Source organism: Trachypithecus francoisi, unplaced genomic scaffold (genome assembly GCF_009764315.1).
Source record: "Trachypithecus francoisi isolate TF-2019V2 unplaced genomic scaffold, Tfra_2.0 Lachesis_group14, whole genome shotgun sequence".
In the NCBI taxonomy this organism is placed as follows: Eukaryota; Metazoa; Chordata; class Mammalia; order Primates; family Cercopithecidae; genus Trachypithecus; species Trachypithecus francoisi.
Window position 1 is genome coordinate 60,857,254 of NW_022681459.1, and position 25,796 is coordinate 60,883,049.

The 25,796-nt window shown below is 53.1% G+C and overlaps 1 protein-coding gene across 3 annotated transcripts in view; it reads right to left on the minus strand.

The window, feature by feature from the left end:
• The window catches only part of L3MBTL2 (L3MBTL histone methyl-lysine binding protein 2), a 27,638-nt gene extending 2,249 nt beyond the window's left edge, over nucleotides 1-25,389 (minus strand). The window contains exons 1-15 of one of the 3 annotated variants that reach the window (XM_033233825.1): nucleotides 25,217-25,389; nucleotides 20,536-20,776; nucleotides 16,310-16,443; nucleotides 14,208-14,331; nucleotides 13,275-13,354; nucleotides 11,372-11,489; nucleotides 10,274-10,408; nucleotides 9,855-9,943; nucleotides 6,886-7,117; nucleotides 6,246-6,322; nucleotides 5,976-6,080; nucleotides 5,117-5,264; nucleotides 3,982-4,064; nucleotides 3,395-3,629; nucleotides 2,870-2,935 (exon numbers count right to left, since the gene is read on the minus strand). In XM_033233825.1, the coding sequence (XP_033089716.1) occupies nucleotides 2,870-2,935; nucleotides 3,395-3,629; nucleotides 3,982-4,064; nucleotides 5,117-5,264; nucleotides 5,976-6,080; nucleotides 6,246-6,322; nucleotides 6,886-7,117; nucleotides 9,855-9,943; nucleotides 10,274-10,408; nucleotides 11,372-11,489; nucleotides 13,275-13,354; nucleotides 14,208-14,331; nucleotides 16,310-16,443; nucleotides 20,536-20,776; nucleotides 25,217-25,240 (1,891 nt within the window). In that variant the 5' untranslated portion in view covers nucleotides 25,241-25,389. Of the gene's footprint in view, nucleotides 1-2,869; nucleotides 2,936-3,394; nucleotides 3,630-3,981; nucleotides 4,065-5,116; nucleotides 5,265-5,975; nucleotides 6,081-6,245; nucleotides 6,323-6,885; nucleotides 7,118-9,854; nucleotides 9,944-10,273; nucleotides 10,409-11,371; nucleotides 11,490-13,274; nucleotides 13,355-14,207; nucleotides 14,332-16,309; nucleotides 16,486-20,535; nucleotides 20,777-25,216 lie in introns of all 3 variants that reach the window. The other 2 variants (XM_033233826.1, XM_033233827.1) reach the window with 2 other exon arrangements.
• Nucleotides 25,390-25,796: the final 407 nt, after the last annotated feature.

Sequence of the window (25,796 nt, forward strand, 5' to 3'; positions counted from 1 at the left end):
GTTGGGATTACAGGTGTGAACCATCTCACCCGGCCCGTTTTTGATCGTTGATTTCTTCCTGCAACATGCACCATTCCCAGTCCTACTGTTTGAATGGTATAGAACCTCTGCCTACTGGATAAATGCCACACCCTAACTCAATTTTTTTGTTTTTTTGAGACAGTCTTGCTCTGTCGCCTAGGCTGGAGTGCAGTGGCTCAATCTCAGCTCACTGCAACCTCCACCTCTCTGGTTCAAGCAATTCTCCTGCCTCAGCCTCCCAAGTAGTTGGGACTACAGGCGTGTGCCAGTGTGCCCGGCTAATTTTTGTATTTTTAGTGGAGACGGGGTTTCACCATGTTGGTCAGGCTGGTCTCGAACTCCTGACCTTGTGATCTGCCCACCTCGGCCTCCCAAAGTGATGGGATGACAATTTTTTTGTGTGTGCAATGGAGTTTCCCTCTTCCACCCAGGCTAGAGTGCAGTGGTGCGATCTGGGCTCACTGCCACCTCCGCCCCCGGGTTCAAGTGATTCTCCTGCCTCAGCCTCCCAAGTAGCTGGGATTACAGGCGCCTGCCACCATACCTGGCTAATTTTTGTAATTTTAGTAGAGACGGGGTTTCACCATGTTGGTCAGGCTGGTCTTGGAACTTCCGACCTCATGATCCGCCCGCCTTGGCCTCCCAAAGTATTAGGATTACAGGCGTGAGCCACTGTGCCTAGCTGCCTCACTCAATCTTAATCCTGCCCCAGGGACCTCGTTCCTGTTTCAGAACATCCTCTTCCCCACGTGGTACCACACCGTGGAGCCCACCTCGCTGTCACAGGCCTGCGGCTCTGAAGGATGGCTTTGCACCGTCCCACTCTGCCCCTCAAGTGGAAGCCAAGCTGGGCTCAGAATCTGTCGAGTGAGGCCCCACCAAGGCAAACGACACCCCACAGCCCGAGTGCCAGGTGGAGTCCCGCCACCCAGCTGCCTGCTTTGCTCCTGCCCTCTCCCGCCCTCAAAGAGGCCTCGAGACGACACCCCACAGCCCGAGTGCCAGGTGGAGCCCCGCCACTCAGCTGCCTGCTTTGCTCCTGCCCTCTCCCGCCTCAAAGAGGCCTCGAGACGACACCCCACAGCCCGAGTGCCAGGTGGAGCCCCGCCACTCAGCTGCCTGCTTTGCTCCTGCCCTCTCCCGCCTCAAAGAGGCCTCGAGACGACACCCCACAGCCCGAGTGCCAGGTGGAGCCCCGCCACTCAGCTGCCTGCTTTGCTCCTGCCCTCTCCCGCCCTCAAAGAGGCCTCGAGACGACACCCCACAGCCCGAGTGCCAGGTGGAGCCCCGCCACTCAGCTGCCTGCTTTGCTCCTGCCCTCTCCCACCCTCAAAGAGGCCTCGAGACGACACCCCACAGCCGAGTGCCAGGTGGAGCCCCGCCACTCAGCTGCCTGCTTTGCTCCTGCCCTCTCCCACCCTCAAAGAGGCCTCGAGACGACACCCCACAGCCCGAGTGCCAGGTGGAGCCCCGCCACTCAGCTGCTGCTTTGCTCCTGCCCTCTCCCACCCTCAAAGAGGCCTCGAGACGACACCCCCAGCCCGAGTGCCAGGTGGAGCCCCGCCACTCAGCTGCCTGCTTTGCTCCTGCCCTCTCCCACCCTCAAAGAGGCCTCGAGACGACACCCCACAGCCCGAGTGCCAGGTGGAGTCCCGCCACTCAGCTGCCTGCTTTGCTCTGCCCTCTCCCGCCTCAAAGAGGCCTCGAGACGACACCCCACAGCCCGAGTGCCAGGTGGAGCCCCGCCACTCAGCTGCCTGCTTTGCTCCTGCCCTCTCCCGCCCTCAAAGAGGCCTCGAGACGACACCCCACAGCCCGAGTGCCAGGTGGAGCCCCGCCACTCAGCTGCCTGCTTTGCTCCTGCCCTCTCCCACCCTCAAAGAGGCCTCGAGACGACACCCCACAGCCCGAGTGCCAGGTGGAGCCCCGCCACTCAGCTGCCTGCTTTGCTCCTGCCCTCTCCACCCTCAAAGAGGCCTCGAGACGACACCCCACAGCCCGAGTGCCAGGTGGAGCCCCGCCACTCAGCTGCCTGCTTTGCTCCTGCCCTCTCCCACCCTCAAAGAGGCCTCGAGACGACACCCCACAGCCCGAGTGCCAGGTGGAGTCCCGCCACTCAGCTGCCTGCTTTGCTCCTGCCCTCTCCCACCCTCAAAGAGGCCTCGAGACGATACCCCACAGCCCAAGTGCCAGGTGGAGTCCCGCCACTCAGCTGCCTGCCTTTGCTCATGCCCTCTCCCACCCTCAAAGAGGCTTCGAGACGATACCCCACAGCCCGAGTGCCAGGTGGAGTCCGCCACTCAGCTGCCTGCCTTTGCTCATGCCCTCTCCCACCCTCAAAGAGGCTTCGAGACGATACCCCACAGCCCGAGTGCCAGGTGGAGTCCCGCCACTCAGCTGCCTGCCTTTGCTCCTGCCCTCTCCCGCCCTCAAAGAGGCCTCGAGGTAAGAATGAGAGCCTTGGAGAGACAGCTCCTATTTCTTCCTGCAGCTTTTCCTTTAGAACCTAGCAGCTGCGGCTTGCCCAGGCCAGGCTGTTTTTTTTCTGAACGTGGGGCATCAGGGATGGGATCCCCCAACCTCAATCTCTTACCTCTTTTCCTCAGCACCCTGACCATGGCCAGAGACTGAACACTCTCTATTTATGGTCTGGGTCCCCAGAGACAGGATGAAAGGCCCGTAGGCCAAAGAGCAAGGGAAAAGCGACGGGACAGGACCACGAGGAGAGCTGCGCCAGTAGGACAGCACCTGGGCACCTCTGCCTGAGGGCTGACCCCGCCTGCTCCCAGGGGCGCAGCCCACCGCTCCCGGGCCCGCGCCAGCCTGGCTGCACTGGGGCAGTACTTACTTTTCTTCCCAAACTGTTTCTTTTTCTTCTTTGTGGCCTCTTTGGCCTTCAGCGGTGTGGCCGGTTCTGTTGTTGAAAGACAAGGGTGAAAGAGATGAGACGAGGGTCCCTGGGAGGACACAGGGCACAGGCACATCCCAAGACCCCGTCCACCCTCCCACACAGGACACCCCAAGACAGAAGGCCAAAGCTCAGCAATGAGGAGAGGGGCCTGGAGAACAGCTGTCGCTTCTTCCCACCCTTGTCACCAGGGCTGCTCAGAGGGACCTGGGTCGTTCACCTGGGTGCACAAGGGCATGAACATATGACAGAGTGGGCAAGATGAAGGAAGGAGCTCTGCAGCCAGAGAGGAAGGCAGCCAGAGAAGTCAGGAGCAGGGCTGGGTGACGGGGCTCACTCTCTACTGAGAGTGGTCCATGAGATGTCTCCATCTCATGCCGAAGAACTGAGATGGGCACAGGGGTGGGGGAAGAAGGAGAAAAGAAGAGGAAAGTCGGAGTCTCTGAGGGTCATGAGAGCCCAGACCTGCGGCCACAGGAGGCTGGAGCTGGTAGCCGGTGAGCTCACACCAGCCGACGGGGTAGATGTCCGGGGACTCGCAGTCCACCCACTGGTCGTACTCGCTGTCCCAGCCATCAAAGTGGATGCTGAGGAGCCGATGCACCACTCGCTTCACCGTGGCCACACAGATGAGCCGGGGCTCCATCAGGTCCACGGCCTCCAGCTTCATGCCCACCTTGAAGCCATGGTTTGGGCAATCCTAGGGCAGAAAAAGGAGGCAGTGGCCAAGCCAGTCAGTCAGCTCCCTACCCCAGCCGGCTCACCCGGGCCTGGAGGCACTTGAAGAACTGGCAGGGAGGGGGCTGGGACTGGAATGCCTGCTGGGGCAAGTTCCTCTAGACAATAATCCCACTGCACCTCTTTCTCCACACCACCCTCCATGGAAGAGGGACTGGAGTGCCCAGGCCAGAGCTGGGGACTTCCCTCCAAAAGTGGCTGATGTCAGCAGCAGAGACTCGAGAGAAAGGGGAGGAACTGCCACCGCTGAGAGCAGCAGGCAGGGCCTGTCCTGAGGCCCCCGCAGGCCCCTTGCTCCACTTGAGTCTCCTCACCATGTTAAAGAGTCTCGATGGGGCGGCTTTCGACTTGGTCTTCTCCAAGTAGTTCTCCCAGCTGAAAGTCTGTACCTCAAAACCTGGAGGAGCAGACAGCTCAGATGCAGAGGGAGAGGGGAAGCAGGAAGTGGGCAGGGGGAAAGGACACATGGCTGAAGGAGCTCTGCAGCTTGGTCAGGACCCAGCCTGGAGTCTCCCCAGCAGCCTTCTCAACCCCTCAGGGTGGCACCTGCTCTAGCACCACAGTCCTGTTGTATAGGTTGTTTGCTGACGAACGGGATACATGGGAGCTCTGTTCATCAACCATGCACTGGCCACGGGGCAGAGTCAGCCCAGCAGTTAAGGGCTGGTGGTGGGCTCTGTCACCTTTCCCATACACCCTGAAATGCTACACTTTGGGGCCTGACTTGACCAGCAATCTGGACTTGTGGCCCCACCCTGCCCCTTCTGTTTTGTTTTGTTTTTATTTTTTTTATTTTATTTATTTATTTATTTTTTTTTTTGAGACGGAGTCTCGCTCTGTCGCCCAGGCTGGAGTGCAGTGGCCAGATCTCAGCTCACTGCAAGCTCCGCCTCCCGGGTTTACGCCATTCTCTCGCCTCAGCCTCCCGAGTAGCTGGGACTACAGGCGCCCGCCACCTCGCCCGGCTAGTTTTTTGTATATTTTAGTAGAGACGGGGTTTCACCGTGTTAGCCAGGATGGTCTCGATCTCCTGACCTCGTGATCCGCCTGTCTCGGCCTCCCAAAGTGCTGGGATTACAGGCTTGAGCCACCGCGCCCGGCTTGTTTTGTTTTTAAAACAGAGTCTCGCTCTGCCACCCAGGCTGGAGTGCAGTGGAATGATCTTGACTCACTGCAACTTCCACCTCCTGGGTTCTAGCAATTCTCTTGCCTCAGTCTCCCTAGTGGCTAGGATTATAGGCACCTGCCACCATGCCTGGCTAATTTTTGTATTTTTAGTAGAGACAAGGTTTTGCCATGTTGGCCACGCTGGTCTCAAACTCCTGACCTCAGGTCATCCACCTGCCTCAGCCTCCCAAAGTGCTGGGATTACAGGCAGGAGCCACCGCACCTGGACACCCTGCCCCTTCTGATGGCAAAGCCAGCACGTGGTGGCCTCTCTAGTCTTACCTTTTGGGGGTGTGAGCTCAATGTCATTCTTCTGACAGAAGGTGGCCGGGAAGATGGCATGGGAAGAGGCGTGGTAGCAGAACCAGTCCGAGCCATCTGTGGAGGGCCCCCCGTCCACACAGATCATCAGGTATCCATCCAGGAGAACCTGGGGGGTGCGGGGAGCAGGCAGACACATATCATGAACTGCACCCCATCCTGGGTTGGCACCACACCCCAACAGGGACACGAGGCAGATGGATCCAAACAGATCTAGGGCACGGCCCTCCCGGAGGACACCTGAGCCTCTCTGGGGCACACAGCACTTCTGTGATGCATCCACGTGGGATTCTTTCTCTTCCCCACTAGACAGCAAACACCAGGCCAGCAGGGGCCGCATCCATCCTGTTGGACCGTGTTCTCGGGTGAGCACACGCGCCTGGCATGGAGGGGATCCGCGGCGTGGACGAGTCAGCAGCCTCCTCTGGGAGGGCCACGCAGGGGTAGAGGGTGCTGCTCAGGCTGAGGCGATGAGGTTTGGAGCAAGGTGACCCCCGCTGTGGCTCTTGCCTAGGCCAGCACTCAAAGGAGATGGCACACAGCAAGAAGGCCCCAGTGAGGTGACGGGGAGGGGCCCACCCTGACACAGGACCCAGCTCAGGTGTCGAAGAAGCCCTCGTCCAGTGAGCCTTGGACCCTGACATGAAAGCAGATTCTGAGCAAGGGGCAGGCCAGGCCCCACCCACAAAAGTCAGGGACTCTGGGCACAGCCAGTGATGAGAGGCTGTGCCAGGGACCCCCTGACAGTGGTGAGTGGAGTTAGAGCTCTGGGCCACATGGGTCCCCTCATGTGGGGGCCGGAGGGCCGGCCCTGGCTCACCTTACAGACAGTTGCCACACAGATGTTGCCCAGATTCAGGGGGTCAATGGCCTCCAGCTTCATCCCTTCCTCAAACCAACCGCCTTCTGTGTAGACGGCTCGTACCTTAAAGGAATGGGACAGCTGGGGACTCCCTGGGCAGGCCAGGGGGGAAGGTAAGGGAAGCAGGCCTCAGGAGGGAAAGGGACGGTCCCAGGGGAAGAGCCAGGTCCCTCAGGCCCGGAATGGACCCATGGCCGAGGGGAAAAGTGCCCAAGGGCTGAGTCTCACCTTCTTGAACAGGTAAGGAACGGCATCACAGTAGATTTTCCGGAAGGTGGGGTGATGGGCCATGTCACCTCGCCTCTCTTTGGAGGAGAGGGAATGAGGGAGAGGGAATGAGGGAGAGGGAATGAGGGAGAGGGAATGAGGGAGAGGGAATGAGGGAGAGGGAATGAGGGAGAGGGAATGAGGGAGAGGGAATGAGGGAGAGGGAATGAGGGAGAGAAGGGAGTTGGAGGCGGCTCCTGGGACATCTCCATGCCTCCCCTGGGAATGTGGGGCTGCTCTGCACATGTTCTCAGCTGTATCTCTGTATCTCAGGACCCCCACCCAGAGGAGCAGACAGAAAGGTTGCACCCAGAAAACATCAAGAGCTCTCTGCAGGGACTCTTCAGCCCTCGAACCCAGACTGCTCCCATAGGACATGGGAGAGGATCAGGGCTGCTGGCATCTGGGTTCAAATCTTGATTTTACCACTCACAAGTTGAGTGGAGTGACTTTTGTCAAGCTCTCTGGAGCGCAGTGTCATCACCACAGGCTGGCCACGCCACCCTCCACCTGCTGACCTGCTGTGAAGAGTAGGAAGGTGCTCCCACCCCATCCCTGGGAAGCACAGCGTGCCGTCCCTCTGGCCTGGGGCTCTGCTAACCTGACATCTTGATGCCGTGGCCCACACGTCGTGACCAACCCACTGGGTGGATCAGGGGGCTCCACATGTGGCACCAGAAGTCGTCGTCACTGTCCCCATCCTCGTAGAGGAGCCGTAGGCGACCCCCGATGACGGTGTCCACCACGGCCATGCGAGTGCGTGACACCTGGGCCTTGTCCACCACTTCCAGCCGCATGCCCTGCCTGAAGGGGTACTTCATGCTCTCCACCATCTGAAATGACGCCAGAACACACACCTGCTACGGCCGAGGGCTCCTCCCACCCACCCTCCGGGACCCTCCTGCTGTCTCTTCACGGTGAGTGGAGGACAGGGAAGGCGTGGTGTTATCCCCCCACTCCGTCAGTCGGGAGGTGGCAGATGAGGCCACCTGCGCTGCCAGGCTCACCTTGGCCCTGACTCCCTAGGAGGACACAGAGGGAAGGCACACAGCTCGCCATGGCATGCCACCAAAATGCCATTGAGTTGATGCAAATCATAAAACACACTTTAGACTAAGGAAAAGTGACCCAGAGAGGTCACGCTGGCCCAGAGTTACAGACTCATTTGTGCCAGAGCTGGGCCTGGAAGCTGGTGTGCAGCCCATGCTCTTCGTGGGCGCTGCACTCTGATCCCCGGGCACCCTGCACTCCCCGCCACCTCCCACCTCTGCCTGTGGCTCATACGAGACTCATGTTCAGAGAACTGAGTCTTCCTGTGTCCCTTTCCAGTGTCCCCTGTGTCCAGTGCCGACTCTGACCCTGATGGGCTGCAGCTCTGCAATGCTTTCACAGTGCCTTGGTGGCAACCGACCTAATGACGGATGGTGACCAAGATGCCCTCGAGCTGCTCTACAGAGAGCCACGGTGCTGGGGTACAGAGGAGGTTCTTTTTGTTCACTGTGACTTCAGAGCTGTCCTGCCCGGGGCAGGGAACAGGTAGGGTGTAAGGCTTTTCCAGCCCCAGGGCACGGCTGGGTCAGGAACCGGCCGACTAGACTAAGCAGTGCTATTTCCAAACACACCAGGAAGGAAAGCGTCTCAGAGGTCACAAAGCAGCCAACAGGCAAAGCTGCCACAGGGGTCCTAAACCAGACAGACCCTCTGGCCCAGCTCAAGGGCGTGGGATACGCCCTGACACCAATTGCCTGTCCCACATCTGGTATCCCAGAGGCTCACTCAGGAGAGTGAGAGACAACACAGGGTAAGGCCTGGCTCAGGGCCCCTCTGGGCTGCCTTCCCTGCCACGTTCTCTTCCTCTACAGCCAACACAGTGCAGCCCACAATCCTTCGCCATTTTTGTTTGTTTTTGTTTTTTTTTGAAATGGAGTCTCCTCGCTCTGTGGCCCAGGCTGAAGTGCAGTGGGCACGATCTCGGCTCACTGCAACTTTGGCCTCCCTGGTGCAAGCAATTCTCCCACCTCAGCCTCCTGAGTTAGCTGGGATTACCGGTGTGTGCCACCACACCCAGCTAATTTTTGCATTTCTAGTACAGTCGGGCTTTTGCCATGTCGGCCAGGCTAGTCTGGAACTCCTGCCCTCAGGTGATCTGCCGACCTTGGCCTCCCAAAGTGCTGGGATTAGAGAGTGAGTCACTGTGCCCAGCCCAACTCATTTTTTTTTTTTTAAGACACAAAGTCTCACGGTGTTGCCTAAGCTGGTTTCGGACTCCTGGCCTCAAGTAATCCTCTCGCCTTGGCCTCCCAAAGTGCTGAGACACTGAGACAGGTATGAGTCACTTTTACCATGTACATATGTGACTTAATTTTTACTAAATCATTTCTTAAAATTAAATGCCAAACAGATGATTCTGTGCCACACAGGAGTCCTAAACCCGACAGAATCTGACAGCCCAGAGGGGCCCCAGGCCAGGCCTTACCCTATACTGTGCCAGGCACATCCCTGGCTTAGAACCGAGGCTGTATTACAATTACTCGTGTGCATGGCTTTCGTTTCATCTGCCAAACTAAAGATTTCTGAATGGCAAGGTCTGTATTCTTTGTATTTCCACATTGCCTTGTAAACAAGTATGTAAGGCTGGGCATGGTGGCTCATGCCTATAATCCCAGCACTTTGGGAGGCTGAGGCGGGTGGATCACTTGAGGTCAAGAGTTCGAGACAAGCCTGGGCAATACGGTGAAACCCCATCTCTACTAAAAATACAAAAATTAGCCATGTATGGTGGTGCACATGCACCTGTAATCCCAGCTACTTGGGAGGCTGAGGCAGAAGAATTGCTTGAGCCCAGGAGGCAGAGGTTGCAGTGAGCCAAGATTGTGCCACTGCACTCCAGCCTGGGCAACAGAGCGAGACTCTGTCTTAAAAAGAAAAAGAAGGCTGGGCGCAGTGGCTTATGCCTGTAATCCCAGCACTTTGGGAGTCCAAGGCGGGCGGATCACGAGATCAGGAGATCGAAACCATCCTGGCTAACACGGTGAAACCCCGTCTCTACTAAAAAATACAGAAAACTAGCCGGGCGAGGTGGCGGGCGCCTGTAGTCCCAGCTACTCGGGAGGCTGAGGCAGGAGAATGGCGTGAACCTGGGAGGCGGAGCTTGCAGTGAGCCGAGATGGTGCCACTGCACTCCCCCACCTGGGTGACAGAGAGACTCCATCTCAAAAAAAAATAAAAAATAAAAAATAAATAAAAAAGTATGTAATAAAATCTACTGAGTGAACACTTCTGATAAATTCTATGAGCAAAGGTAAAGTTCTGGAAGAGCAAAACGCAGACAAAGCAGCATGACTAGTGCAGTCGGAGCAGAGTCTGGGTGGGGCGGAGGCTGACACCAGGCTAGAAAGGCAGATGGCAACCAAGTAGCAGCAGCATTTGTCTCCAGCCTTGCAAAATGTGGAGCTGCTGAAGATCATCAGGCAAGAGAGTCTTAGATAACATGCTCCAGTGAGTAGCGTGGAGGATGGAGAAAAACGGAAGAGCGGAGGAAGGGACATGAGTGAAGGGCTCACTGCCGACCTTGATGTGGAAATCCACGGGAAGCGTCCTGGAGCCCACCAGCCGTTTCATGAGGTAGCCCTTCCAGTCGGTGAACTTGGCATGGATGGCTGTGGAGGCACCAGCAGAATCCTGGTTACACAGACTGACGACACCTCCACTGACAGGGACGCTAGCACCGACCCCAAGTGGGGGCCCCTCAGCAGTGGGGAGGAAAATAGCTGCCTCTCGAGGCCAGCAATGACTTCATCCGAGAACCTCAGATTCCACACGTGGATCTGCTCCCGGGCCTCTGAGACGGGGAGTGCAGGAAGCCAGGGGGCAAGTGGATTCTGTTCTAACAAGACAGAGGACTCCCATTCTACCTAACACAAGCAGAGGACTCCCCCTCTAGCAGGGGCCCTACAGGAACAAAAGAGGAAATGTTCTCATCAACTCACTCCGTGGGGGCACGAGGATCTTGCTGTTGATGGCACACCAGCCAATGGGGTGGACATCCACAGTTCCCAGGTTGCACCAGAAGTCATGGCTGGCATCATTTTCAAAGCCTTCGTACCGAAGCAGCACCCGATACCCTGAAAAGAAAGGAAAGGGCACCTGTGAGGATGGATGAGCTGGGGAAGGTATGCTGTGTTTTTTTTATTTTTTTGAGACAGAGTCTTGCTCTGTCGCCCAGGCTGGAGTGCAGTGGTGCCGTCTCAACTCACTGCAAGCTCCGCCTCCCGAGTAGCTGGGACTATAGGTGCCCGCCACCATGCCTGGCTAATTTTTTTTGTATTTTTAGTAGAGACAGGGTTTCACTGTGTTAGCCAGGATGGTCTCAATCTCCTGCCCTTGTGATCTGCCCTCCTTGGCCTCCCAAAGTGCTGGGATTACAAGCGTGAGCCACCGAGCCTGGCCTGGGGAAGGTATGTTCTTAAGCCTTCTCTTTTCTCTAGCCTAAGCTGGACTTCTGGCACTTATACTTCCAGGCAAGTGTATTCCTGTTGTCCACAACAGTCCTAGTCAAACAAATTCATGCTCCTAGTTAGGAAAGCATTATGGCATGGTGCTGAGAGTTAATTCTCTGTAACCTGACCATCCCTGGAATGAATTTTACTTTTTAAATTTTTTTCATTTTTTGTAGAGACAGTGTCTCACTATGTTGCCCAGGCTGGTCTCGAACTCCTGAGCTCAAACAATCCTCCTGCCTCCGCCTCCCAAAGTGCTGGGATTAGAGGTGTGAGCCACGACACCAGCCCTGGAACAAACTTTATAAATTGGGGTTTCTAGCCAGGCGCGGTTCGCACCACTGCACTCCAGCCTGGGTGACAGATCAAGACACCATCTAAAAAAACAAAAACAAAAAAATTTAGAGTTTCCAAGTCTGCCAAGCTCTGTGTCCCCTTCTCTGGTAGGGGCAGAATCCTTAGAAGTGGGGCAGAAACCCCAGTGGGTGGGATTTTTATGAAGCCAACTCCTGCCTACAACACTGTCCACCCATCTAGAGATGTCACTCTGCAGACACATCCCTGGCCCTGCCCTGGCCAAACACCCACCTGCTGTCTGGATGACAGAGGCGATCCAGTACACCCGGCTGGGGAGCACAGCGTCACTGTTGAGCACCTCCACCTTCATCCCTTTCATCACATCCTCCCACTGGTCATAGAGTGGGACCTGTGTGGCGATGAGAGTACGAAGAGAGTGAGCTAACTGCGCTGGCAGGGCAGACAGGCTGCCTCATGACCTCAGTCAAGTCCTCCTTTGCACCTCCACTTTTCGCATCACCCACTGTGTGCAGAACCAGCCTCTAGGGATAAAGAGATGAGGTCTCCTATCCTTGAAGAGTTGAGCCAGGGAGTAGAGGTGGTGGGATGCAGGGTGATGCCAGAGACGGAGTCAGACAGAACCGAGTCCTAATCTTTACAGGACTGGTTTCTTACTGTATCATTTTGGGCACATGACGGCTTGGTGAGCCTGGATCCCTTTGTGCCTATGCCAGCCTGAGCAATGGTGGGGCACTGTTCTTAGCACAAATATACTTTTTTTTTTTTTTTTTTTTTTTTTTTTTTTTTTTTTTTGAGACGGAGTCTTGCTCTGCCACCCAGGCTGGAGTGCAGTGGCCGGCTCTCAGCTCACTGCAAGCTCCGCCTCCCGGTTCACGCCATTCTCCTGTCTCAGCCTCCCGAGTAGCTGGGACTACAGGCGCCCGCCTCGTCGCCCGGCTAGTTTTTTGTATTTTTTAGTAGAGACGGGGTTTCACCATATTAGCCAGGATGGTCTCGATCTCCTGACCTCGTGATCCGCCCGTCTCGGCCTCCCAAAGTGCTGGGATTACAGGCTTGAGCCACCGCGCCCGGCCACACAAATATACTTTCCTTCGTCATCACTCAAACCTGTGCTCTGGGCATCATGACCCCCTCGTTTACATACAGCCATCCACCTTGCAAGTTTACTCTCTACCTTCCCTATTAAAATGCTCCAGGGGGCCGGGCGCAGTGGCTCACACCTGTAGTCCCAGCACTCTGGGAGGCTCAGGTGGGCAGATCATCTGAGGTTGGGAGTTCGAGAGCAGCCTGACCAACATGGAGAAACCCCGTCTCTACTAAAAATACAAAATTAGCCAGGCGTGGTGGTGCGTGCCTGTAATCCCAGCTACTCGGGAGGCTGAGGCATTGCACTCCAGCTCTGGGCAACAAGAGTGAAACTCCATCTCCAAAAAATAAATGAAATAAAAGCAAATGCCCCAGAACAGCACTGGGGTGTTTTAGCTGCCTCCCAGTACCTAACCCTCACTTTCCTGCCAATGGCACTTTTGACTCTTCTTTGGGAAAATCACGTTTTTTAAGAGTCTTGCTCGTCACCCAGGCTGGAAGGCAGTGGCGCAATCTCAGCTCATTACAACCTCAGCCTCCCAGGCTCAAGGGATTCTCCTGTCTCGGCCTCCCAAGTAGCTGGGATTACAGGTGCCCGCCACCACTTCCAGCTAATTTTTGTATTTTTAGTAGAGATAGGGTTTCACCATGTTGGCCAGGCTGGTCTCAAACTCCCCACCTCAGGTGATCTGCCCGCCTTGGCCTCCCAAAGTGCTGAGATTACAGGTGTGAGCCACTGTGCCCGGCCAAATTCACCTTTTTTATTCTCAGCCCTGGCTTCAGCCAGTTGGGGTATCCCATGCCATCTTCCTGGTCACTTGAGTTTAGTTCATCACAGATCCTGGACACAGCTGTGCTAGCCCAGGCACCCAGGGGCAGGCTTTTTACAAAGCAAATTGGATTATATGTGTTAGACACAAGTATGAGGCAGCTCCCCTGGGAATGAAAATGCTCAGACTATTAGAGAATTCAGGGCAAAAACCTCCCCACTGCCACCGTCCAACCTGAAGCCACCCAGTGAAGCAGGTGGAGGAGCAGCTCCATGCCCGGCTCCCTGGCCTCCCTCCCTCAGCTCGAGGGCACTCACGTGCTTGAAACAGCTGACAGGAGCAGCCTTGTAACTGTGATCCTTTAGGAACTTCCCCCAGTCGAAGCCCAAGACCAGAGCTGCAGAGCAGAAAGAGGACGAGTCAGGCTGGGAGCCTGCGCAGCAGCCACTCCAGGAGCCTGGACCCCCAGGGCCCTGTGGGACCTGCAGAGGTAGGTCCCCCACCCCCAGCAGCCCCTCTCACAGCGCTGCCCACGACACCCTCCGTCACTCCTATACCTGCTCCAGCAGTGGCCATGAGGGACCACTGTTGAGGACTGAATTGAAAGGCGGCAAGACTCTCAGGAGTAAAGGAGCATTCAAAGGGAAATTTCTCGCCCTTCTTCCCCCAAAGAGGAAAATTCAAATATCCCTGGGCTTCAATTCCTCCCACCTCCCCCAACCTGCCTGGCCACACCCAATTGAAATGTGGGGGAGGAGTGCGCACACACCAGGGCCCCTCCAACTGAGCTCCTGCCTGCTGAGCTCAATTTCAGTTAGAAACTCACAACAATGATAGCAGAGTTGCTTTACGCATACGTTTAACTTGCTTAGCAATTGCTATACACTCAGAGAAAGAGAAAGAGGCTCCTTTCCTCTCCAAACCTGCCTTCAAACCGGATCTGGGCCTTCATTGCCCCAGGGAAACAGAAACCACAGGGAGAAAAGCAAAGAGAAACAAAAACAGCCAATTCTTTGCTTTGAATGATCATGGGTAGGAGTCCTGGTGATTTAAGGGTGGCTGAAGGGATTTTTCTGGGTAATTTCCACAATACCCAACAGGTGAGGAAGATGCAATCCGTGGTGACCCTGGCTTAGAGCACTTTCCACCTGGCCAGTTTGCCCAGTCTTCATTCCTAGAAAAGGCCACCCCAAACCCCGCCTCCTCCTCAGCCATGGCAGCTTCCTAAGCGGAGCCCTCTGCTATCTTACCGTCTTGTCCTGTGGGTGTCCCATCTGCCAGCTGTCCTGTCCCTTGGGAGTGGAGGAAGGCTCCAATTTTGGCAGACCAGGCAGCCTTGTGCAGGACTTTGGCTTTCTTGGTGGGTGGTTTTCCCTGGAGAGAAGAGAGGCTATGTGTAGCCCAGCGGCTGGGATCATGACTCTGGATTTGGGCTGTCAAGTGGAAGTCCTGGGCTTGGGTCAGTGACTTAACCTCTTTTGGGCTTCAGTTTCTTCATGTGTGAAACAGTGATGACAGTAACAATCCTGAGCTCAGGGGGTGGTTGTGGGGAAGGGTCGGGGGTGCTAGACAGGGCTGCAGAGCAGGGAGAGACCCATGTTCTATCTTTTAAGCCTTTCTGCCGTCCCAGATTCAAGTCTCAGTCATTTCCTTCCTCCAGTGTTGCTACCAATAGATCCAAAGCAAAGAATGGGCCTCGCAGGGGGCCAGAAACGCTCATGAACTGGGAGGCAACCTTTTGTACATACACGAATGTTCAGGAGAGGGTCCACGGCTTTCATCAGGTACTCAAAGGGGGGTCCTCCGTTTCCAAAGGGAATGGCCACTGATCTGGTCTGTATTTTGTAACTTAAGCACTGACCAGGAATTTACTAAGGAGATCAGTGAAGCAGAAATCTGGGTTTAAGTCCCAAGCAAACCTAGGGGCAAATCCCAGTTATACAATTTTTAGTTGTATACCTTTAAGTAAGTTACTGAAATTTCTGAGCCTTTATAAAAAGGAATTTTTTAAAAAATCTAATTTTTAAAGATCATTCATTGGACTGAGAATGTCAAGCCCTTAGCGAGCACTCCCCAACTGTAGCTATTAATATTACCAATATTATTCTTAGCTCTCTGAAGAGAGGGATCTTTGTGTGCCTTGACTAACATCTACAAAATGGGGAAACAATGGTAATTGTCTCACAAAGGCGATAGTGTATGAAGCAGTAAGCAGGCTCTAGAACACAGCAGTTTCTCATAAACATCGGTGGGCCTCAAGCTTTGCTGCACATTAGGATCACCTGGGAGCTCTTTCAATCTCTGTCCAGGCCACACGCCATCCCAGTTAAATCAGAATCTTTTGGAGTAGGACCCAAGCATCAATATATTTTTTTAATTTTATTTTTCTTTTTCCCCAGGCTGGAGTGCAGTGGCATGATCTCAGCTCACTGCAACCTCCACCTCCCAAGTTCAAGCAATTCTCCTGCCTCAGCCTCCCGAGTAACTGGGACTACAGGCACCCGCCACCACGCCTGGCTAATTTTTGTATTTTTTGTAGAGACGGGGTTTCATCATGTTGGCCAGGATGGTCTCGATCTCCTGACCTCGTGACCCACCCGCCTCGGCCTCCCAAAGTGCTAAGATTATAGGTGTGAGCCACCGTACCCGACCAGCATCAATATTTTTTAAACATTCCACGTGATCCCAGCATGCAAGCAAATTTGGGAAGCAGTGTTGTGGATGCTGGTCACAGCTACTGGGAAACAATGTAAGATCAAGCCCCTGAGATTAGGTGCCAGCCTCAATTCTGCCATTCTCTTCCTACAGAGCCACACTAGGTATGTTATTCTACCTCCTTGGACCTCAGTATACTTAATAAATGTGTGGGTTCAACACCACATCCAAGAACCTTTCCATCTCTAAAAATTCTATAAATGTTAGTACTTTAGAAAATTGGCAAGACTTTCTAGGTAGCTGCCTGTGACATGGAGTCAGACAAGGCATGGTCTTCCTGAAGCCACCATGGCTGGTGACCCTTGGGCCTGTTTCCCAGCTTCCTTTCAAAGGATGTATAAAAGTGTGGGGTGAAGACCAAGGGTACCAGACTTCCCCAGAGTTCTTGTTTAAAATGGACTGAAGACACCAGACTCTGGGGGATGAAGGTAGGGAATGGACGGTAGCTTCAGGAACCTATAATTTAAAAAGCTCCATAAATGGATTCTTCTGTCTGCTGAAGTTTGAGAACACAATGAATACCAGCTGGCCACCAGCAAGAGGCTTTTCAAACGTTCCTGGCCCTTGCCTTCAGTCAGTTAGTGTTCCTATCTCAGCACCAAAGGCCCTGGGAAGGACCCAGGTGGCTGCCTCTCACCTGTAATCTAGCCAAGATACTGGCTTTCTTGGAGTTGGAGGAGTAGCTCCTGGAGCAGGAGACGCTGCAGAACCTCTTGGTCTTGGAGAAGAAGGCTTCCCTTGTACCCACGATACCACACATCTCACAGACAGCTGGGAAGAGAACTTAGCACATGACTCACCCGATACGGCCACCTCAAAGCAAACAAAATGATGGGCCCTTCAAAACCTGGGGCACTGCATTAACCAGGTGAGCCCCTGCCCCGACCAAGGCTAATGGAATAAGAGAAGGAATGGGAGGTACTGGCGTGTATATCCTGAATCTACCTGAACAAAGTGCTGCTGCTTGGCCTCCCTTGGCTGCATATATCAACAGAGGAGCTCATGGAAATCCATGAGGACGACTGGGGGAACAGGTGAGTGTTGAAAAGTTTGTGAGAGGAAAGTGAGAAGAGGCCAGGCATGGTAGCTCCTGTCTGTAATCCCAGCAGTTTGGGAGGCCAAGGAGGGAGGATTGCTTGAGGGCAGGAATTCGAGACCATCCTGGGCAACCCAGCAAGACCTTGTTGCAAAAAAAAAAAAAAAAAAAAAAGGCCTAGTGTGATGGCACACGCCTGTTGTCCCAGCTTCTTGGGAGGTTAAAGTGGGGGGGGGTGGGGACTGCTTGAGCCCAGGAGGTTGAGGCTGCAGTGAGCCATGTTTGCACCACTGTACCTCTAGCCTGGGCAACAAAATAAGACACTGTCTCAAAAAAAACAAGAGGAAAAATGTATAGGAAGAAAAAGCGCCAAAGTCACTTAACCTCTATGGCTCTATTTTCTCATCTATATAGTAAAGGGACTGAACTAGATCCGTGTTTTTTTTTTTTTTTGAGATGGAGTCTCACTCTGTCACCTAGGCTGGAGTGCAGTGCAAGCTCCGCCTCCCAGGTTCATGCCATTCTCCTGCCTCAGCCTCCCTAGTAGCTGCGACTACAGGTGCTGCCACCAAGCCCGGCTAATTTTTTTGTATTTTTAGTAGAGATGGGGTTTCACCATGTTAGCCAGGATGGTCTCGATCTCCCGACCTCATGGTCCGCCCACCTTGGCCTCCCAAAGTGCTGGGATTACAGGTGTGAGCCACTACGGCCGGCTAGATCAGTGTTTCAGTGTTTTAATTGTGACTTCACTTTTTTTTTTTTTTGAGATGGAGTTTCGCTCTTGTCACCCAGGCAGGAGTGCAGTGGCACCATCTCGGCTCATTGCAACTTCTGACTCCCGGGTTCAAGGGATTCTCCTGCCTCAGCCTCCTGAGTAGCTGGGACTACAGGCGTGTGCCACCACGCCCAGCTAATTTTTTGTATCTTTAGTAGGGGTTTCGCCATGTTGAGCAGGCTGGTCTTGAACTCCTGACCTCAGGTGATCCACCTGCCTCGGCCTCCTAAAGTGCTGGGATTACAGGCATGAGTCACCACGCCTGGCCCGTGACTTCACTATTAGACCCACCTGGGGAGCTTTTAAAAACGCCTAAGCTGGCACAGTGGCTCACACCTGTAATCTCAGCACTTTGGGAGGCCGAGGCAGGTGCATTACCTGAGGTCAGAAGTTCACAGACCAACCTGGCCAACATGGTGAAACCCCATCTCTACTGAACATACAAAAGACTTAGCCAGGCATGGTGGTGGGTGCCTGTAATCCCAGCTACTCGGGTGAATGGGGCAGGAGACTCCCTTCAACCCAGGAGGCGGAGGTTGCAGTGAGCTGAGATGGCGCCACTGCACTCCAGCCTGGGCAACAAGAGCAAAACTCCGTCTCAAAAAAAAAAAAAAAAAAAAAAAAAAAAAAGCCTGAACCTAAAATTCTAATGGTCTGTGATGGGAGACTGGCACCTATAGTTTTTTTTTTTTTTTTTTTTTTTTTTTTGAGGCGGAGTCTCGCTCTGTCTCCCGGACTGGAGTGCAGTGGCCAGATCTCAGCTCACTGCAAGCTCCGCCTCCCGGGTTTACGCCATTCTCCTGCCTCAGCCTCCCGAGTAGCTGGGACTACAGGCGCCCGCCACCTCGCCCAGCTAGTTTTTGTATTTTTAGTAGAGACGGGGTTTCACCGTGTTAGCCAGGATGATCTCGATCTCCTGACCTCGTGATCCACCCGTCTCGGCCTCCCAAAGTGCTGGGATTACAGGCTTGAGCCACCGCGGCCGGCCCTATAGTTTGTTAAAAGCTCCCCTAGATGATTCTAATGTGCAGAATCCCTGGTCTAAATGGTCACTAATGGCTCCTTCTAGTTCTAAATCCTAAGATTCTAAGAGAAGGGTTAGAAGAGGATAGAAGAGAGAAAGATAAAAAAGGCAAGGGATGAAAAGAAGACAACATGAATAGAAAGGAAATAAGGCCGGGCGCGGTGGCTCACGCCTGTAATCCCAGCACTTGGGGAGGCCGAGGTGGGCGAATCACAAGGTTAGATCGAGACCATCCTGGCTGACATGCTGAAACCCCGTCTCTACTAAAAATACAAAAAATTAGCCGGGCCTGGTGGCGGGTGCCTGTAGTCCCAGCTACTCGGGAGGCTGAGGCAGGAGAATGGCCTGAACCCGGGAGGCAGAGGTTGCAGTGAGCCAAGATTGCTCCACTGCACTCCAGCCTGGGCGATAGAACGAGACTTCATCTTAAAAAAAAAAAAAAAAAAAAAAAAAAAAGAAAGAAAGAAGATAGGAAATAAGATTCAACAGCAAAGAGTATTAGATTACTCTTGTAAGAAGTTTGGAGCCAGGTGCAGTGGCTCACGCCTGTAATCCTAGCACTTTAGGAGGCAGAGGTGGGGGATCACTTGAGCTTGGGAGTTCAAGACCAGCCTGGGCAACATGGCAAAACCCTGTCTACAAAAAAAACCCCACAAAACTTAGCCAGGCATGGTGGCATACGCCTGTAGTCCCAGCTACTCAGGAGGTTCAGGTGGAAGGAGTGCCTGAGCCCAGGAGGTCAAGGCTGCAGTGTGAGGCATTTTCACACCACTGCACTCCAGCCAGGGTGATAGAATGAGACCCTGTCTCAAAACAAAAGAAGTTTGGGATCCAAGGGATGGCAGTGTCATCACAGACTAGCCTGCCTCTCTTCACAGGCAGCCCACACATGGGAGGCCCTGACACAGGGGTTCAGCAGCTGTCCAAGCATCACATTTCTGAACTCCACTGGCTTCCAGATGATCCACAGGGATTCTCATCTGCCCGCCCTCAACCCAATCCTCCTACCCAGGGTCACTTTATCGTGTATTACCTCCCCACTCCCACCCTGACTTCCAAGCCACAAGCTATTTGTCCCTTCTTAGAAAGGAACCAAAACACTTTAGGTTTCCTATCTTCTAACATCCAGGCTGGAAATCCACCGTATATACTTACACAAAAAAGCAGCACCGTGTTACTCAGCGGCATCTAAACTGTGCTGAATACACATTAGTTGTATGAAAGAATGAATGAAGTCACAATGTGAAATTAGACTGGGGCCAGGCACAGTGACTCACTCCTGGGTGAATCACCTGAGTTCAGGAGTTCGAGACCAGCCTGGTCAACAAGGTGAAACCCTACCTCTACTAAAAATACAAAAATTAAAAGGCCGGGTGCAGTGGCTCAAGCCTGTAATCCCAGCACTTTGGGAGGCCGAGACGGGCGGATCACGAGGTCAGGAGATCGAGACCATCCTGGCTAACACGGTGAAACCCCGTCTCTACTAAAAATACAAAAAAACTAGCGAGGTAGTGGGCGCCTGTAGTCCCAGCTACTTGGGAGGCTGAGGCAGGAGAATGGAGTAAACCCGGGAGGCAGAGCTTGCAGTGAGCTGAGATCCGGCCACTGCACTCCAGTCCGGCGACAGCGCGAGGCTCCATCTCAAAAAAAAAAAAAAAAAAAAAAACTACAAAAATTAGCTGGGTGTGGTGGTGGGTGCCTGTAGTCCCAGCTACTTGGAAGGCTGAGGCACGAGAATCACTTGAACTCGGGAGGTGGAGGTTGCAGTGAGCCAAGATCATGCCACTGCACTCCATCCTGGGCAACAGGGTGAGACTCAAGTCTTAAAAAAATTCAGCAAAGGAAGTACCACTGTGGCTACTTGGGGTGCTTCTGTCTCCCTTACAGATCCTTATACATCTGATCCCTTAGAAATCACAACAGCCTTTTACATCTGGATGGCTCTGCCCATATAGCCTATATCCATCCCCCTTCTTCCTCTATAATCCTCTGACTCCTTTCCATCCTCAGGGGACACTCGGAAGGCACCTGGCTCAGAACCACTGCCATCCAAGGAGCGAGGAGTCCCAGGGCTCAGCAAATGCAGGGGGGAGGTCGGCAGTTCCCCTGCTTCCCGATCCTCATTTTCTGCTTCACTTGACTCCTCCAGATAGGAGCTGCTCTCACTGCCCACACTGCTGTTATAACTCCGGAAACTATCATAGCCACCAAACAGCTCCAAGTCGTCGTCATCTTCCTCTTCCTCCATTGGTTCTGAAGATGGGGTTTCCTAATGGAGGATGACACAAACCAGGTAGAAAGAATTATGATTGGCTTTAGTGCACGGGGGGAGAAGCCGCAGATCTGCTATCAGCCCCCTCACACTTTCGGGAACCTTCCAAATACTAGGATCATTACTCCTGTTTCCACATTTCTCCACCATGATGCAATACAATAGCTTAACAAGACAGAAAATATGTGTTAGGAATTCACCAGGCTCCTCTGTGGATTTACAAATGATGATATTTTAACATGGTTCAAATAGAATACTGTGTAACAATGAGGGCCGGGTGCAGTGGCTCACGCCTGTAATCCCAGCACTTTGGGAGGCCAAGGCCGGCAGATCACCTGAGGTCAGGCGTTCGAGATCAGCCTGACCAAGACGGTGAAACCCTGTCTCTACTAAAATTTACAAAAAAAAAAAAAAAGCCAGGCATGGTGGTGGGTGCCTGTAGTCCCAGTCACTCAGGAGGCTGGTGCAGAGAATCGCTTAAACCCAGGAGGCAGAGGCTGCAGTGAGCCAACATTGTGCCACTGCACTCCAGTCTGGGTGACAGAGCGAGACTCTGTCTCAAAAAAAGAAAAAAAAAAGGTGAAATATCCTAAGGTACTTCACAAAGACTTTCTGGGGTAGAAGATATATATTAGAAATTAATTCTTAGCCGGGCATGGTGGCCCATACCTGAAATCCCAGTACTTTGGGAGGCCAAGGCGGGTGGATCACGAGGTCAGGAGTTCAAGACTAACCTGGCCAAGATGGTGAAACCCTGTCTCTACTAAAAATACAAAAATTGGCCGGGTGTGGTGGCAGGCGCCTGTAATCCCAGGTACTTGGAAGGCTGAGGCAGAGAACTGCTTGAACCTGGGAGGCGAAGGTTGCAGTGAGCTAAGATCGTACCACTGTACTCCAGCTTGCGCGACAGAGTGACTCTGTCTCAAAAAGAAAAGTCTTCTCCGTTCAATATTACATCAAAATGATCTCAACTCAGAAACAATTTAAGTCACAGAAAAGTTAATTTGGGACCCAGACTGCTCCAAAGAGGATCGGAGAGACAGATGACACACAGATAACTGTGGCATCTTGGGGTGTACTATAGCGCTAGATTCAGCTCTGATCCTAACTAGCTATAGGGCCTTGAGCAAGTCATTTAACTTCTGTGGGCTTCAATTTTCTCTTTTTTTTTTTTTTTTTTGAGACGGAGTCTTGCTCTGTCGCCGGGCTGGAGTGCAGTGGCCGGATCTCAGCTCACTGCGAGCTCCCCCTCCCGGGTTAACGCCATTCTCCTGCCTCAGCCTCCCGAGTAGCTGGGACTACAGGCGCCCGCCACCTCTCCCGGCTAGTTTTTTGTATTTTTTTAGTAGAGACGGGGTTTCACCGTGTTAGCCAGGATGGTCTCGATCTCCTGACCTCGCGATCCGCCCGTCTCGGCCTCCCAAAGTGCTAGGATTACAGGCTTGAGCCACCGAGCCCGGCCCAATTTTCTCATCTATAAAATAAAAATATTTGACTCGGCTGGGCATGGTGGCTCACGCCTGTAATCCCAGCACTTTGGGAGGCTGAGGTGGGCGGATCACAAGGTCAGGAGATCGAGACCATCCTGGCTAACAGGGTGAAACCCTGTCTCTACTAAAAATACAAAAAGTAACCGGGCGTGGTGGTGGGTGCCTATAGTCCCAGCTACTCAGGAGGCTGAGGCAGGAGAATGGCGTGAACCTGGGAGACAGAGCTTGCAGTGAGCCGAGATAGTGCCACTGCACTCCATCCTGGGCGACAGCCAGACTCCGTCTCAAAAAAATAAATAAAAATAAAAAATTAATTAGCCAGGTGTGGTGGCATGTGCCTGTATTCCCAGCTCCTTGGAGCTGAGGTGGAAGGATTGCTTGAGCCTGGGAGGTGAAGGTGGTAGTGAGCCATAACCATGCCACTGCTATCCAGCCTGGGCAAGAGAGTGAGATCCTGTCTCAAAAGAAAAAAAAAAAAAAAAAAAAAGCCAGGTGGTGGTGGTATGCACCTGTAGTTCTAGCTACTCAGAAGGCTGAGGTGGGAAGATAGCTTGAGCCTGGGAGGTCACAGCTGTACTGAATCATGGTCACACCATTGCACTCCAGCCTGGATGACAGAGGAAGACGCTGTCTCAAAGGGAAAAAAAAAAGGTGTGAAGAGCTCAAATACCATCTCTAGTGCTTACTTGCTGTATGACCTGCAGCAAGTCAATTTTGCAGTGTTTCAGTTTCCACATCTGTACAATGAGGATAGTATCACCTATTTCACAGGGTTTGGGGGCTGGCCATAGTGGCTCATGCCTGTAATCGCAGCACTTTGGGAGGCCGAGGCAGGAGGATTGCTTGAGCCTGGAGTTCAAGACCAGACTGGACAACATAGGGAAACCCTGTCTCTACAAAAACTGGAAAAAATTAGCTGGGCGTGGTGGTTAGGGAGGTTAGGATCCTCCCACTTCAATGGGAGGATCTCTTGAGCCAGGGAGGTCAAGGCTGCAGTGAGCTACGATTGCACCACTGCACTCCAGCCTGGGTGACAGAGCAACTCAGTCTCAAAAAAAAAAAAAAAAAAAGGATTTGGGGGAGAAGAAGTAAGAGACAATACAGGCAAAGCACTCAGAATAGTGACTTGCATATAGTAAGTGCTCAATAAACATTGCCAACTTTTACTGGTTGAAAGCATAGACTGATTTGCCTAGGTTTGAATCTGATTTGCCTAGGCTCTAACATTTATTAACTGTGTGATTTTGTGTGTATTTTATCTCGCTGCCCTCAGTTCTTCATCATTACAAGAGAGATAATAAGCTTTCTTTAGATAATTCTTATGAAGATTAAGATATGTAAAGCCGGCCGGGCGCGGTGGCTCAAGCCTGTAATCCCAGCACTTTGGGAGGCCGAGACGGGCGGATCACAAGGTCAGGAGATCGAGACCATCCTGGCGAACACAGTGAAACCCCGTCTCTACTAAAAATACAAAAAAAAAAAAAAATAGCTGGGCGAGGTGGCGGGCGCCTGTAGTCCCAGCTACTTGGGAGGCTGAGGCAGGAGAATGGCGGGAACCCGGGAGGCAGAGCTTGCAGTGAGCTGAGATCCGGCCACTGCACTCCAGCCTGGGCGACAGAGCAAGACTCCGCCTCAAAAAAAAAAAAAAAAAAAAAAAGATATGTAAAGCCTAGTTCTATTTCCAGCAGTCAGTAACAGCTCTAAAAGTGTGACATGCTATTCTTATTCTCCACATTATTATTTTCCTTTACCCTTGCAGAATGTTTGAGCTATTCCACTTTATATTTGCACCTACACATGCAAATATGCTAGAAAGGAAACAGTTCAAATATAGGTACCCTTGTCAGGCAGGGTGACAGAGACCACCTATAGTCCCAGCTACTTAGGAGGCTGAGGTGTGAGGATTGCTTGAGCCCAAGAGTTCGAGGCTGCAGTGCGTTGTCATCACGCCTGTGCAACCACTGCACTCCAGCCAGGGCAACAGAGGAACACCCCGTCTCTTAAAACAAATATAAGGTGCCCAGAAACCAAATGATTAAAGGATGAGGCGGGGTGCAGTGGCTCACGCCTGTAATCCCAGCACTTTGGGAGGTCGAGGCAAAGCGGGCAGATCACCTGAGGTCAGGAGTTCGAAACCAGTCTGACCAACATGGTGAAACCTCGTCTCTACTAAAAATATAAAAATTAGCCGGCTGAGGTTGCACATGCCTGTAATCCCAGCTACACGGGAGGCGGAGACAGGAGAATTGCTTGAACCCGGGAGAGGGAGGTTTCAGTGAGCTGCGATCGCGCCACTGCACTCCAGCCTGGGCAACAGAGCGAGACTCCGTCTGAAAGAAAAAACAAAAGGGATGAGTGGGTTCCAGGTTGCAGTACAATGTGAAAAGCATAACAGACAAAGTTTCGGACGCGGACAGACTTAGAGCCAACCTCCTTCACTTTCCAGCCGGGGTAACTTCCTGGGACGTCGCACCACCTCTAAGCCTCAGTGGCTTGAATGACAAAGACGAAAAAATAATACATAATTCCTGTGAGTGTACTGGAAGATAATGCACATGAACGTTACAGACAAGGAGTGATGTTCATCCAACGTTAATCTCCCTTCACTTCCCACCTCATGTAACAGGCCTCACAAGCCCTAAAGAACACGGCCACGAGACAATGAGGATAAAGAAGATTCAGGAGCTCTCACATCCTAAACCTAGTTACCCTTCCCCCAGGCCAGGGACAGCTGTTCCTCCCTGAACTCGCCGAACATTGGTCCCAGCAGGAGAGGAGCAAAAAGTAACGCCAGTCGCCTCTGGCCCTGGCTCAGTTTAACTATCTCAGTTTATCCATCCTTCCACCCTCCATTCTCCAGACGTCGCTAAAAGCCCTAAAAAAGGGTCCACGGAGCGAGGATCTCGGGGTTCCCCTTCCAAGTCACGCTAAGCCCTCTCCTCCTCACCTCAATACTCGGGGGCTTCTCCATGAGACCTCAGTTTCGCCAAGCGTCACCAAGTGCAGGAAGCCATATTGGCCTCGTCGCTCTCCCTGAGAGCACTCATTGGTCGCCTCCCTGAGCCGCGGGCCAATCACGCTGCAGGAAGGCGGAAAAGCCGGTTCCGTGCCTGCTCGCGCCATTCTCTCCCTTTGGGCGGGGAAACCGCGGGCGCTTGTGGGAATTGTAGTTCGCCTTGGGTGTGCAGGGTGGGGCGTTACCATAGTGACGTGGAAACCAGGGACGCTGGAAACCCCTTGCGCCTCACGCCAACTGTTCCAGTTACGCCAGCCTCTTGACTTCATTGGGATGTTATTCTTCACTAAACGGTTACTGAGCACCTATGATAGTCACTGTTTCAGACTCCAGGAATAACCTCGTACTCTCCCGGGTTAGATATTTAAGGTGTCCTTTTGCTGGGATGCATAAGCAGAAACTGAAATACTCCAGATTGAAAAGAAGAAAAAAGGAGAGAGAGAGAGAGAGAGACAGAGAGAGAGAGAAAGAGAAAGGAAGGAATGAAACTGGAATACAGTGTGTGTATGTG